This window comes from Scardinius erythrophthalmus (assembly GCF_964197995.2).
Source record: "Scardinius erythrophthalmus genome assembly, chromosome: 13".
Taxonomy (NCBI): Eukaryota; Metazoa; Chordata; class Actinopteri; order Cypriniformes; family Leuciscidae; genus Scardinius; species Scardinius erythrophthalmus.
The window spans coordinates 20,062,977-20,076,231 of record NC_138233.1 but is presented as its reverse complement, the minus strand read 5'-3'; the positions used below and the strand labels follow the sequence as shown (position 1 = coordinate 20,076,231).

Here is a 13,255-nt window from a genome sequence, read left to right as displayed (position 1 = left end):
TCTATAATGCGAGATGATGTTCCAATATAAACTCTTTTTTCCAATGGTGATCTCCAATGTTCACACTATTACTCTGTCTATCACACTGATTCATAACATGAAACTGCTCCGCGAGGTAGAAGCCATGCAGGAGTCTTGACTCTGCAGGCAATTAAACAGCACTTTTTTCCAGGGGCGATTCATCTTTGTCCAGAGGAAGTGGAAATAGTTGGCTATATCACTGGCTCAACTACACGCCAGAACCAGCCAGGAAAGCTTCAAAAACAACATCCGTCCCCCAGTGCAGCGCTATTTGTCACCTTCTTACAACATAGTGCTCTGTTAAGTGCTGTTTTACTCTTGTTCACGCTGGAAACAACACAAAAACGGTCCAACAACTGCACAGTTTGATTCCCAATGTTTTTTGTTCTCTGGTATCAATCTAATTGCTCTGTTGCATCAGTATTTGATTATGTTGGCACAATGTGACTCTTTAGTACCCCGATTCCAAAAGGGTAAATAGAGTAAAATAAGATGTAAGAGGCCATTAAAACAAACTGAATTGGCAAAGAGAAAGATAGGATCCACTGGCCAGTATGCCAAGTGAATAATTGTAATACAATTATGCCGATCGAAGTGAACAAATAAAGCACAGACGCATTTTAAAAGTATATCTTAATATAAACATTTTATTCAGTGCATTGTATGTACACAACAAATAAGAAACAACTTGAAGGTACGTGGCAGAGTGCCAGTCAGTACGTACATGTTGTTTGCCAGTTTTATCCTGGTAGTTTTGAGCATATGATCCAGGGAGGAGTTAATACACATAGCTTAAATCATGCAGCTCTATTCCTGACCTCTCTGCAGTCTCCCATGCAACAGATACTGTAGAAGAACGAAACCCAGAAGGAAACAGAAGAGAGAAGAACCCCCTCTAGCATGTATGAAGTTATGTTGCCCGAGGGAAAGAATATATACTGTGCTGCAGCCCACAAAAAGGGTCCTTATTGTACACAACCTGATTTGTACATGCCCCGTACAACATTTTTTTTGTATTTTTTTTACTTTTACAAATTAGACACATCCTAAAAAATGCAACCAACTTAAGTTCCACAGTATCATTTTTTGTTTGCTCATTTATATAGAAAATTGTCACCACCATAAGTTACTTATACACAAAACGGAGTCCAGGTGGGACCAGTAACGGTGACCAGCATTGACCAAAGAACAGACGACATGGGCGGGAAAGGCAAAAACACAAGCACACAGACTTAAGGAACCTAGAAAAGAGATGACGGGACGCAAAAGAGACAAAAGGGGTGACATCAAACAGCCATCATTAACCACAAGTCCATCTCCTCGAATACTGAAACCTCTCGCTAATCTCTCCCATCAGAAAAAAACCTATTCATCATTCCTGTCATGCGTGTATATATACATATATATGTACCGGTGTGGTCTGGCAGCTCGAGGGGAAACTCTCACAGTTCTGTCTTTGGTGCGCTGGATCTCCAGTCGCTGTTTAAACCTCAAAAAACACTGATGTGGGGGAAGAACAAGAGGAAGAGAAAGTAAGACAAGCTCACAGCTAATTCAAACAATTAGCAAGCCAAGGCCTCTTGCTTCTGAGAGGCTCAGCTTCTCTCTTCATGTGAGCAGAACGTAGGCTTTATATTCCAATGCTAGAGAGCAAGCCCTCTGAGCGAGTGCACATGAACGCAGAGCCCCCTCCCCACACACACGGGGAATGGACGCTTCTCTATCGCTTCACACTCAGGAAGCGTGGAGGACAAGGGTTGGCTTCCTTCCACCGCACCCGTGCAGCTAAACCCTCACTTACTGCCCTGAACTCTTAAATGTATTATTTCATCAGGACTTGCAATTTTAGTAAATGAACCTTGACTGATGAGAGGGACTAAAACCAAACGTCCCATTGTATGAAACGCTACAATTGTTGTTTCACGTGGAAAAGGCATTAACGAGAGTGGTAAAGGAGGAACAAAAAAACCCAACAACAACGAGCTAAACGTAACAAAAAACAAGCTAATTATAAAGAAGTCCAATCAATTGTTACTCTAGTATGCAAAGTGAAGCATGGTTATGTTGTGTTTCATGTTGTCCTGAACCGCTGAGAGCTTTTTGGAGAGAAGTCTGTGTGAAGTCTCAAGCATTCAGAGGTTTTGGTGAAGGCGTAAGGTAGTGGGCCGGGCCGGGTAAACCGGGCTACGTTGACTCGTTCTGACTCACAGCTTTGCCCCCGTTCAGCACAGCGGAAGCACTCCGGCTCTTAGTGGGTGTCCCGCTGCCAGAACGTGAGAACTCGGTCAGGTCGTGCAGAGAGGGTTCCCTGTACATGGCCACTGAAAAACACAAACAAAGAAAGAGTATTTGGTTAGTAAAAGCTTCCCACATTTTATGTTAGATGCTGTGCACAGAGAAAATGATAATGGGGTGAAAATGTGCTTGTTTGCTTCATGAAAGCCACTGATTAAGGTAAACACACTGAACATTTTCCATCAGGTTTAGTTGACTGAATATTTGCGATATGAAAATAAACAGAAAAAAAGGCTGATAATTATATAAGCCTTTTATCAAAACATTTTTAAAAACTCCTAAAACCAATGGAAAAAAAATCATATAAGAAATACAAGATACTGCATTAACAATATTGGAAAAATGTCACTTTCACTTTTGTCAATTTTTATTTTTTTTTACTGTATTTGAGCAGCTTTGGTGAGCATAAAAAAACGTCAAAACTTTCACACACACACAAAAAAAAAATCTTACCAACCCACATTTTTTAACGATAGCCTTTATATTATAGCTATTATTTTACGAATAAGGTTTGGTAATTGAAGTAGCAAAATATTACGTCAAAATTGTTAAGTTGTTAGAAAACCCCACCGAGTTATACACACACAGGTCAAAACTGTTGCGAGAAGTGATTATGGGAGTCAAGCAGAAAAGTGCTTCGGTTCTGAGAAGCACCTTTTCACTCTTCAGCAGAAAGATTTTCTTTAGGGAGCTAATATCGGTCTATACAGAAAATACATCGCCCCAACTCCTGCTATCTGACACACATGTCTAACCCAAGCACTTCAGGCGGCACTTTTACATCATAACTCCAAAAATCCACTAGGTAGCCAGTGTGCTAAAATGTGTCTATAAGGATCATCTTCACTATGGATGTGCAGTACAGGCAGCATCAGAAAGACTTCCTTTAACCTCACACAAAGCTTCTTCTGCCTGCAACAGGCAATCGATACAGCACTTAAGTGGAAAGCTCTAAGAATCAATAGTTGACGTATTGATTGTGCAACCAAGTGAGCTTCTCCCTGGAGGGATGCAGGAGTCTCGAGGCTCACGGCCAGGTCATTATTAGTGCACTCTATAGAGTTTTCTCTGGCCTTTGTCATATAACATCTCATCATTAAGGTAAAAAAATCTGCAACAATGTGCTTCAAAGTGTGACTGCATCAATTTGACAACACATTGTTGAAGTGTTTAAAAAATTATAGTAATTGAACATAAAAATGAGGCCTCAAGCTCAGGGATTATGGAAGTGGTAATGATCTTACAGGCTGACTTTGTGTGTGCACTCTGGACTGAGACTACAGTTACTTTGTGAGCCGAGAACTTTCAGCCGAAGCGATGTTCACAGCGAGGAGACAGTTCTTTAATTGGTCCTCTGGAAGAATACGGCTGGAGAATCTTTATAAGGCAGCGAGCAAAACTCCAAGTCCCTCTCTGTCTTCAAATGACATAACTCTCCTCTGCAACAACTAAACTCACAACTGAAACAATCATCACTTTTCTACAAAAGATTATGGTAACATTATGGTAACACTTTGCATAAAGGTTCGATTTGTGAATATTTTTTAATGCATAAGGTTAACAATGAACATTTTTACAGCATTTATTTATCTAGGGTAATGTTAATTGTTTAACATACTAATAAGTTTACGTTCATTCATAATACATTGTATTACTATCATAATACTACCGTTAGAAATTTGGGGTCAGTACATTTTTTTTTTTAAAGAAATTAATTAATACTTTTAGTAAGGATGCATCAAATTGATCAAGTGACAGCAAAGACATTTACAATGTTACAAAATAATTATATTTTAAATAAATGCTGTTCTTTTGAACTTTCTATTGATCAAAGAATCCTGAAAAAAGTATAAGTTTCCACAAAAATATTAAGCAACACAAATTGTATTCATATTTCACAATATTACTATATTTCCTGTATTTTTGATAAAAAAAGCAGCCTTGGTGAGCATAATAAACTTCTTTCAAAAAATCTAACTGATTGCAAACTTTAACATAATTTAACATTAACTACTAAATGCTTAGACTAATAAATGCTGTAAAACTATTGTTCATTGTTAATTTGAACAACTCCATTAACTAATGTTAATGTATAAAACCATATTGTAAAGTGTAATCAATATTTTCCTGCATTTGAACAATTAAAAAAACAAATCCGGCAAAATTTAGGTGAAGCATCCAGATTACTGAATGTGTGACCATCTTAGTTATATACTGCAAAAAAAAAAAAAAAAAAAAAAAAATCTGTATCTATTTATAATGTATCAAATATCTATATATAAAAATAAAAATACACTAAGTAAAATATCTAAATATCCTTAAAACAAGACAGCATTAAATGGAGAAGCAAATTTGCTTAAGGCTTTTTTTTCTCAGAGTATGTATCCTGAAAAAGTGTACTTTATATTGTTATTTCACCCTTTAAGCACAAACCGCACTAAATGGCTGTGAGATGGCCTCTAAAATCAGCCTTAGTAAACCATCTTCACAGTGAATGTCCTTCAAAGCAAATGCATTACTCCTGCTAACACTCACCATTATCCTTTCAACACACTACAAGCCTCTTTAGAAAAAGGAAATGCATTTTCAAGAGCTAAGGCTTTCTCTGAGAACAAAAATGTTTCTCAGCTGCTAAGCCTCCATTTTTAATTTCTAATCAAATAAAAGACCTTCTTTTAATTCTTTAAGCAGTGAAAAGCATTATTGATTTCTGTAAGTACTTGAACTGTGTGACATTATCAGACATACGGTCCTATCATACAGCTGGCGCAATGCAGCGCTTTTTGCTAGTTTCAGCCCAACGCAGTTATCATTTTATCATATCCTGCGCCACGTTGTTTAAATAGCAAATGCATTTGCGGCCATTTGTGCGGCCATGGGCGTGCTGGTCTGAAAACGAGGTGTGTTCAAGCGCACTGTTGGGGCGTTGCTATTTTGAGGCAAAGATCGCGTTAGTAATATGCGCCTATAGGCGGGTCCACAACACGCGTACACTTTGTCCCATAGATAGTCGTCACTCGCGCCATGGCGGATTCGCTATTTACATGGTGGAATTTGCTAGCGGAAAAACTGACGTTTCTCTAGCGAGGAAACGGATCTGCTCATGCTTGAGCGCAACTGGCTTGTAAAGGGAATGGGAGATGAGACTCTGATTGGTTTATTGCACGCTACGCCCAAAACACACCCATTAATCATTAAGAGAATAGGGACACGCCCTAAGTGTGCTTGTGTCGTGCGCTTTAGACCATGCACTTATATCGTTAAAATAGGGCCCATTATGTTCAAAAACTCATTTGTGTAGCATGAGCCATTTGAGAAGTTACTGCTTTACATAAAGCAAAGCGGCTCTTAGTTTAGAGATTCGTCTAATCTTCATTAAGATAAAAATCCTAATTATGCATCTTTACCAAATGATGAGCAAGGCATTAAAAGTCCATCTAAAAGCAATAACATTTAATGTTTTCTTTGATACCCAGAAACAAAAGTAATATTTTTAGGTCTTAATGTTTTAAAATGTAAGCTTTTATTAGTTAGCATGTGACACCTCCTTCATACTTTTTTTTACAACAACAACAGATTTCCACGTAGTTAGGATTTTTGCTTAGAGAACACTCTCTCTGTGTTTGTTGACGGAAGTATGCAGACAGCAGATGAAAGTCACAAGGAACTTTCAATATCGAACAATGCTCTGTTGTGTTCTGGTCTGAGATGGCTGCCTTGGCCTGGATGGAAGGGTACAGGTCTGTTTGCTGTCAAAAGCTGCTTTATCATTCCAGAGCCTTTATGCATAGACGACGCTTGAAATGGTCTAATTGTGCTGGCGTCTGCAACGCTTTTTACAGACTCCACTTTCCACACCTCATCACCTCAGCCAGCGACCAGCGTTTCCCACAGGCGCATGGAGAGAACAAGGTGCCATGCTTTACAACGGTTGAGAGACAATGAAGGCGCAGATTGTGTGCTCACAAGTCCGGAGCCCATAGTTTAGAGAATTCAGAAGGAGAGTGGGGCGTGTATAATGAAAATTCATTTTGACAATGTCAAAAGATACAATATATTTTTTATAAAAGAAAAGACAATAAAAAATACAATAGATGCCTTTTGTTTTATTTCCTGTCCAGTAGATGAATCATCAGGGTTCCCACAAATTGACCAATCACTTTTCCAGTCATTTGTGATAACTAGAAGCTTTTTAAAGAATCATTTTATAGAGACTGCACTTAAAACATTCACACTCAAGACATGTTTAGCATGTTTAGCTCACAAAGAGCCACTTAAATGAGTCAATAGCAATATATTAAAATGTGCAGAGGTGGTGACTTACCTTTCAAAGGCTTGGGGAGGAAGTGTGCAGCAGGCTTGTTCTTTTTCACATGGTTGCCCTTCATGATCTCTCCTTCCTTGTTCAGGCCCAGGTACCAGCCCCTGCCCGACTGCTGTTGTCTATAGATCATGGAGGAGTATGTCACGTAGTAGTTCTCGAACACTGACTCCTTAAACTTGCACTCTGGTGTGAAGTGTTCCTGGACAGCAAGGGACAGGAGAAAAAAGATGCAAGATGAGGATTGGCCAGAAATAAAAAAAAAATACTTTATGTGACAGTGAATTGTAAGAAGTAATATGGTATTATGCACATTCATAGAAAAACACAGCATCTAAAGATCTCTTCACTCTGAAAACTTACAGCGGAAGTTATTGTTAAATAATTTATGTACTTATTATACAAAGACAACTATCCACCTTATTCTGCTCAGTCTAAACAATGCGCGCTGCCATGACGACGACTCCGGTTGCCTACTTCCGTTCGTAGCACTTGACCTGTACTAGCAGCGAGAGAATGAGTTCAAGCTCCTCATGTGCTGTTGTTGTTTGTTTTAACAATTCAAAGAAGATTCCAAACTTTTTAGAAACTGAGTGTTTCGAGCATACGATAAGAAGGAGATAATGCCCATGTCCGGTTCCGTATCAGATACATTCAATAAAGTAAACGTTTAGAGTGGTTAGCGTTAAAACTGAACTTCTCTCGCTACTAGTACAGGTCAAGCGCTACGAACCGGAAGTAGGGAACCGGAGTTGTCGTTATGGCAGCGTGCATTGTTTAGAGCAGAATAAGGTGGATAGCTAAGCCATTTAATAGGCTGATGTCCCTGCAAAGTATAAAACATATATATATATATATATATATATATATATATATATATATATATATATATATATATATATATATATATATATATATATATATATATATAATATAACCAGTTGGGGTGGGACTATCTGTCTGTCCAACCAAAGGCAGATGAGGAGGAAAACAATTTAGTTACCTAAAACCACTGAAATAAAATTAAATATAAAAAAAACCTTACACCTATTTTTTTTTCAGCAAGTTAGCAAGGAAACATTTCTAATTTTTATTTAGTTTAACGTGATGTACTCAAATGAATAAAACTAAAACTTAAATAAAAATGAATAAAAAAAATACACATTTTATAAAAAAAAAGAAAAAACATTACTAAAACTTGAAAAAAAAAAAACCCTTAAAAATATTACTAAAAATATATTATTTTCTCAGTGATAATAAAATAACACTGTTGAAAACAATAACTATTTTGCAATCACTCTTGTGGTAAAAAAAAAAACATTTGGTCCCAGTGCAATAAACTGTATTTTTCTCTTTTATCCGGTCTGGTCTTTTCTTTTTCCCCCTAATAATCCTCACTCTTCCCCTCCTTGGTCTGTTGTACACTCTCTCCCATTAGCACTTCCAAAAGCAATCTATGTTGTAGTGTTGCATAAACATGCTAATGGAGTTTGAGGATGGATCGCTCTTCAGCTCAGTCTATGGATCGGGCCGTATTGAATGTGTACGAGTACACCGTGTGCTCTTCATTGAGTCATTATAAATGCTCACCTCCCACTAGGCTTGATCCTGTATTGACTACGTGCTTCATTAGGATATTGCAAATAGTGTAAGAGGGTGAAAAGATGAGAGACAGTGAATGGAGCAACATCAATTTATGTTATTCTGCATGTTATCTGGCTAACTAATTGCTTTTCAAGAGGTGTCTAACTCATTCACCAGCCCAATAGAGCATTCAAAATAAATCAATACCAAGGCAAAGCCACAATAACACACCCACTGCTCATGGATCCACACTTCCTGCTTATATATATATATTCCAGCTATCTCAGCTGGTTAATGCTGGTGAACCATTCAAAACTTAGCCATGCAAAGCTAAAATGCAGCCTATTTCTTAAACATTATGAAGAAGTACTGACAAAAAAAGAATTTTAGACCCATATTGGTAATAATATACACATTGGATTTATTATGCTTGTTTTCCAGATTTTTCAAATCCAAATGTTCATGCAATATCCATCTCCTTAAATGCAAGAGTGAAGTAAATTCAAACAGAAAGTCATTAGAAGAGGTTAGATTAATATCCACACGAGCCTTTGGGCTGCTGTTGCAGTAACTGAACGGCTCAGTTAAAATGGATTACAGCACCTCAGGGTCTTATGGCTGTAATCTTTACTGTTTGAGTGTGGCAAATGATGTGAAAAATATTACAGAGAGAGCTGTAAATCAAATAATGTTTTTCATCAGAGCTAAGGAAAGAAAGAAAAAAAAGCTAGGCTAAATAATCTGTGTTGCTCTGTAAATATCACTAGGGTAAAGTGTTCCTTCAGCTCTGAGAGCTTGATGCACTTAAAAGGAAAATTTACAGCAACTTCGAGATTTATACAGGAGACAGCAGATTAAGTAACAGCAAATTGTGTTATTTCATCCTGCTTCCTGCATGAATTACATAAGTGTGTTTGCACATGAATATTGTGGCTACAATTTCAATATCTGACAAACATGCATAAACTAATCAGACATCTCTTCCACCTAATCTGAGTTTGTCAATTAAAAATTGTATCAGTTGCTATACAATATCAGTTCTATTTTTTCTTAAGTGGGTAACTCCACTTAGAGTGAAATCTCATTGGTCGAAAATATAATGCAGCATAACATATATTCTGTTTGGCTGTGATTGTTTTTTAAGCATGATTTGATAAATTCAATGATACAATTGTTAGTTTATAATATGTTGAGGGGAAAAACTTGATAAACAGTTTGGACATTTCAACATTTCAATTTTTTTTTAAAAGAGTCAGGAAGAGTCAGTTTTTTAAATGCTTTTGAAAGAAGTCTCTAATGCTCACCAAGGCTGCATTTATTATTTATTATCAATAATATAGTAAAAACAATAACAGTGAAATATTATTATAATTTAAAATACGTTTTCTTTTTGAATATATTTTAGAATGTATTTTATTGTACTGAATTTTTAGCAGCCATTGCTCCAGTCTAGGGCTATTAGTAATTTGTAGTAATCTGTCGATTATTTTGACAATTAATCGAGTAATCAGATATTTTTTTCTGATAATAAAAAAACGGATAATTTTAAAAACGGTCTAATACTGCAATTCATAGACTCTCGTCTGTGAAATGCGCCACTTCCAGTATTTTGTCGGTTAATCGACACGGGCAAATGCAATTGAGTATGCGAATTTAATCAAGGAATCGTGACAGCCCTACTCCAGTCTTCAGATGAAAACAGTTGTGCTAATATTTGTGTAAATTGCAAAAAAAAATTATCAGGATTCTTTGATTAAAAGAGTTTATTGTAAAATAGAAATATTTTGTAAAATTAGAAAAAAACTTTAGTGTCACTTTTGATCATTTTAATGCATCATTGCTGAATAAAAGTATGAATTTCTTTAGAACCTCCAATTCTTTAACAATAGTGTATATGCACCTATTATATACTTAGCAAATACCTGCCCAGGGGTGTTAGCAAGACGGCCAGAGAGCGAACTGACTACCTTAAATGGAATTAGTAATAAACATATATACACAGCTTTTGTAGCAGCAATGCTGAGAATGTCCCTTCATCATGTGTCGATACTCAACCCTCACATCATCACAGAACACTCCGTTTCCCAGCTGGCCTGGGGCCAACAGGAGCACTCCAATGTTCGACGTACAGACTCGAGTCGTCCTTCTGCTCCGGGTGACTCACAGAGACACTGAGCTCCCACACACACTGACAGGAACATTCCTGATGTCACAGACCAGTTGTGACATCCCACTTCCTCTGGGACAGGCTGTCGGCCCAGCACTAACTGAGCTACATCCTGTAAACACCCAGGAAACAGAAAGTGTTTGGGAAGCGTGGACATTGAAAGGACCACTCTGGCGTCAGCCTGGTCAGAAAGTTTGATCTGTGATTACGAGTGAGATCCTACGAGCAGGCACACAGGGACGGATCTGTGATCGATACTTCGCCTGTGATAAACATCACCAAAAGACGGTTAGATGCTACTTCGGTTAGCTAAGAGTACTGAGGCAAAGACGCTGTTGGGTTCACTCAGGGTGAGAACTTGAAGGCAGAATCTCATCTCAACACTTCTCATCTATGCTTCCAGTCAGAAGAAATGCTCCCTCTCATCAGACATCCTGTATCTCTTCGTTTTAAATAGATTACTGCTATAAAGCTATTCTGTTAATAACAGTTAATGTCTCAGCTGAAGGTCATAATAATTACAACCAAATGGAGCACAAAGGCATTATGTAGATCGGCTCTCAATAACGACTGGATTGCACCCTACCTTATCAGGAATTATTCATCATAATAACATAAACAAAAACAAAAGAGTGGAGTGTTGAGAGGATGAGGTCAGGAAACAGGGATGATTGTGAGTGCCACATGCTAACCACTGAATCCATAAAGCACAATAACGTGATGCTTTTAAATGCCTCTCTAATGTCCTTTCCCAGCAAAAGTTCATTAAAATAAAGGTATTAAAATAAACCGTTTCAGGAGTCAATGTGTTATATGGCTATGAAATTGAATAAGCAACGTGCACTTTAGCAAAATTAATTTTGAACGTTCAAGTCGGCAGCTGTATAAATAATAATAATTAATAAATAAAATCATACACAGACAAAATAGTCAAGACTACTATTTTGTCCAGTATAAAATAACAAATAATTGAATTGAATTTCTACACTACCATTCAAAAGTTAGATGTCAAATTGTAATATTGTGAAATATTGTTACAATTTAAAATAACAGTGAACATATTACAAAATGTAATTTATTCATGTGTTGGCAAAGCTGAATAGTCAGCATCAAAGATTTTATTAATTAAACTCTCTTATTTTCAAAAAAGACTAATGTAACTAGTGTCTAATTTCACATGCGTGTTAACAGTTGCTCTTACTGCATTTTTTTTATGCCACTTCAGATCCGTTTTTCCATGTGGAGAAAAAAAAAACACTGTTTATAATTATGTTAATATATGAAAAATTATTTGTGATCCGAGTGAAACCAATCTTAAGCTCAAATCTGGACTGTGGTACACTAATTGGAGACCGCTGCTTTAGAGAGCTGGTCCTCTGACACTGACTCAGAGAATCATTCATCATTTTCATCCATTAATGCTTCAATTTGCTAGAAATTCATCTTCCTCCTCTGCGCTTTATGGTGGCCCTATTATGCTTTTTTGAATTTTACCTTTCATGCAGTGTAATATAGCTGTTTGTGAAGGTAAAAAGGTCTGCAATGTTTTAAAGATCAAACTGCCAGACAAATAAAGTTATAAATGAGTCTCCTAAAGGAAAGAATCGATTCTGAACTGCCGAAACGAGTCATCAGTAATTCCATTCTTACTTCCGTAACTTACAATCATAACAATGTAATACATTTGCATAAAGTCCACCTATGGTTTTCATTGTCTGTCTGTGAACAAAGTCTACTTTGACTCGTACACAACACGAACCAGCAACAGTGTTTGAGGGCATGTCGAGAAGACGCTGTTTTCTGCTTTCTACTTTGAGTAATGATAAAGGATGGCGCAAGATTTGTTTTAACTTTAGCGTTACACCAGTCATTCATGTTAGTGCTTGGCCAACGTATGCGCTGTTATGATACAAACCTGCATGTGCACCGCAATAAATTAGAAATATACACATGGGTAGACCAATCACAACAGACTGGGCAATCTGGCCAATAAGAGAAGAGCAGGCTCTCGAAAAAGGAGGGGTTTAGAGAGACTGAATCTTTGGACGAGTCGTTTGAGAATCATTGAAAAATGTGGTGATGTGCAATGTACATTATAAGAAAATGACCTTTTATGCATGTAAACCTGTTGTAGGAGACCTCCAAAACAAAATTAGGAACCTTTAAAATAGCATAATAGTGGCACTTTAAGATAAATACATTTTCTCCAATGTTTTTTTGGGGGGGGTTTCAGAGCTTTGAGACTAGGGCCATTCATCATTGATTTAGAGGCACAATGCATTACAGTATTGATTTAATAAGCAAGACAGAGCCTCTATTTTGCCAGTAAATGTGGTAGACTAAGCCCAAACGTGTGTGTCGTGGGTATAAGAATGTGCTACCGTATCCTTTCAAGAAATGGACACAGCAAGAAATGACACCACAGGCTTAGACAGGAAGTGCCACGATATTATGCACAATACAAATGTACTTGAACCTCCACGCAGAGGAGAAGGGCTGTTATATCTCAGAGGCATCCCTACACACTGTAACACAGTTTCCAGATGGAGTGTGGTAGATGAGAGACGCACTGTGCAGAAACGGCAAACACATTTTCTTAATTGTCCATGCCATTTTATCACCAACAGTGATGAAAATTGCAGTAAGCAGAGACATCATTTAAAAAAACGCTGGAGAACAGCTATATAACACAGCAGATATTTTTGGACACCCGCTGATGTCTTGTGGAGAACAGAGGCAGGAGGCAGTTTTATTGAATCAACGCACATATACTTGCAAACAAAGAAACAAAGATAAGTGAGATCATGTGCACTGTGATGGGACGAGAGATATTAAATCTCTCATTTAGCTCTTCACTATCCACCTTT

The 13,255-nt window shown here is 37.3% G+C and overlaps 1 protein-coding gene across 3 annotated transcripts in view; it reads right to left on the bottom strand.

Moving 5' to 3' along the window:
* Positions 1-648: 648 nt before the first annotated feature.
* fgf13a (fibroblast growth factor 13a) overlaps positions 649-13,255 on the bottom strand; it is a 125,015-nt gene continuing 112,408 nt past the window's right edge. For all 3 annotated transcript variants that reach the window (XM_081383590.1, XM_081383592.1, XM_081383591.1), the window contains 2 exons: positions 6,641-6,839; positions 649-2,342 (listed from right to left, as the gene is read on the bottom strand). In XM_081383590.1, coding sequence (XP_081239716.1) covers positions 2,206-2,342; positions 6,641-6,839 — 336 coding nt within the window. In that variant the 3' untranslated portion in view covers positions 649-2,205. The remainder of the gene's footprint in view (positions 2,343-6,640; positions 6,840-13,255) is intronic.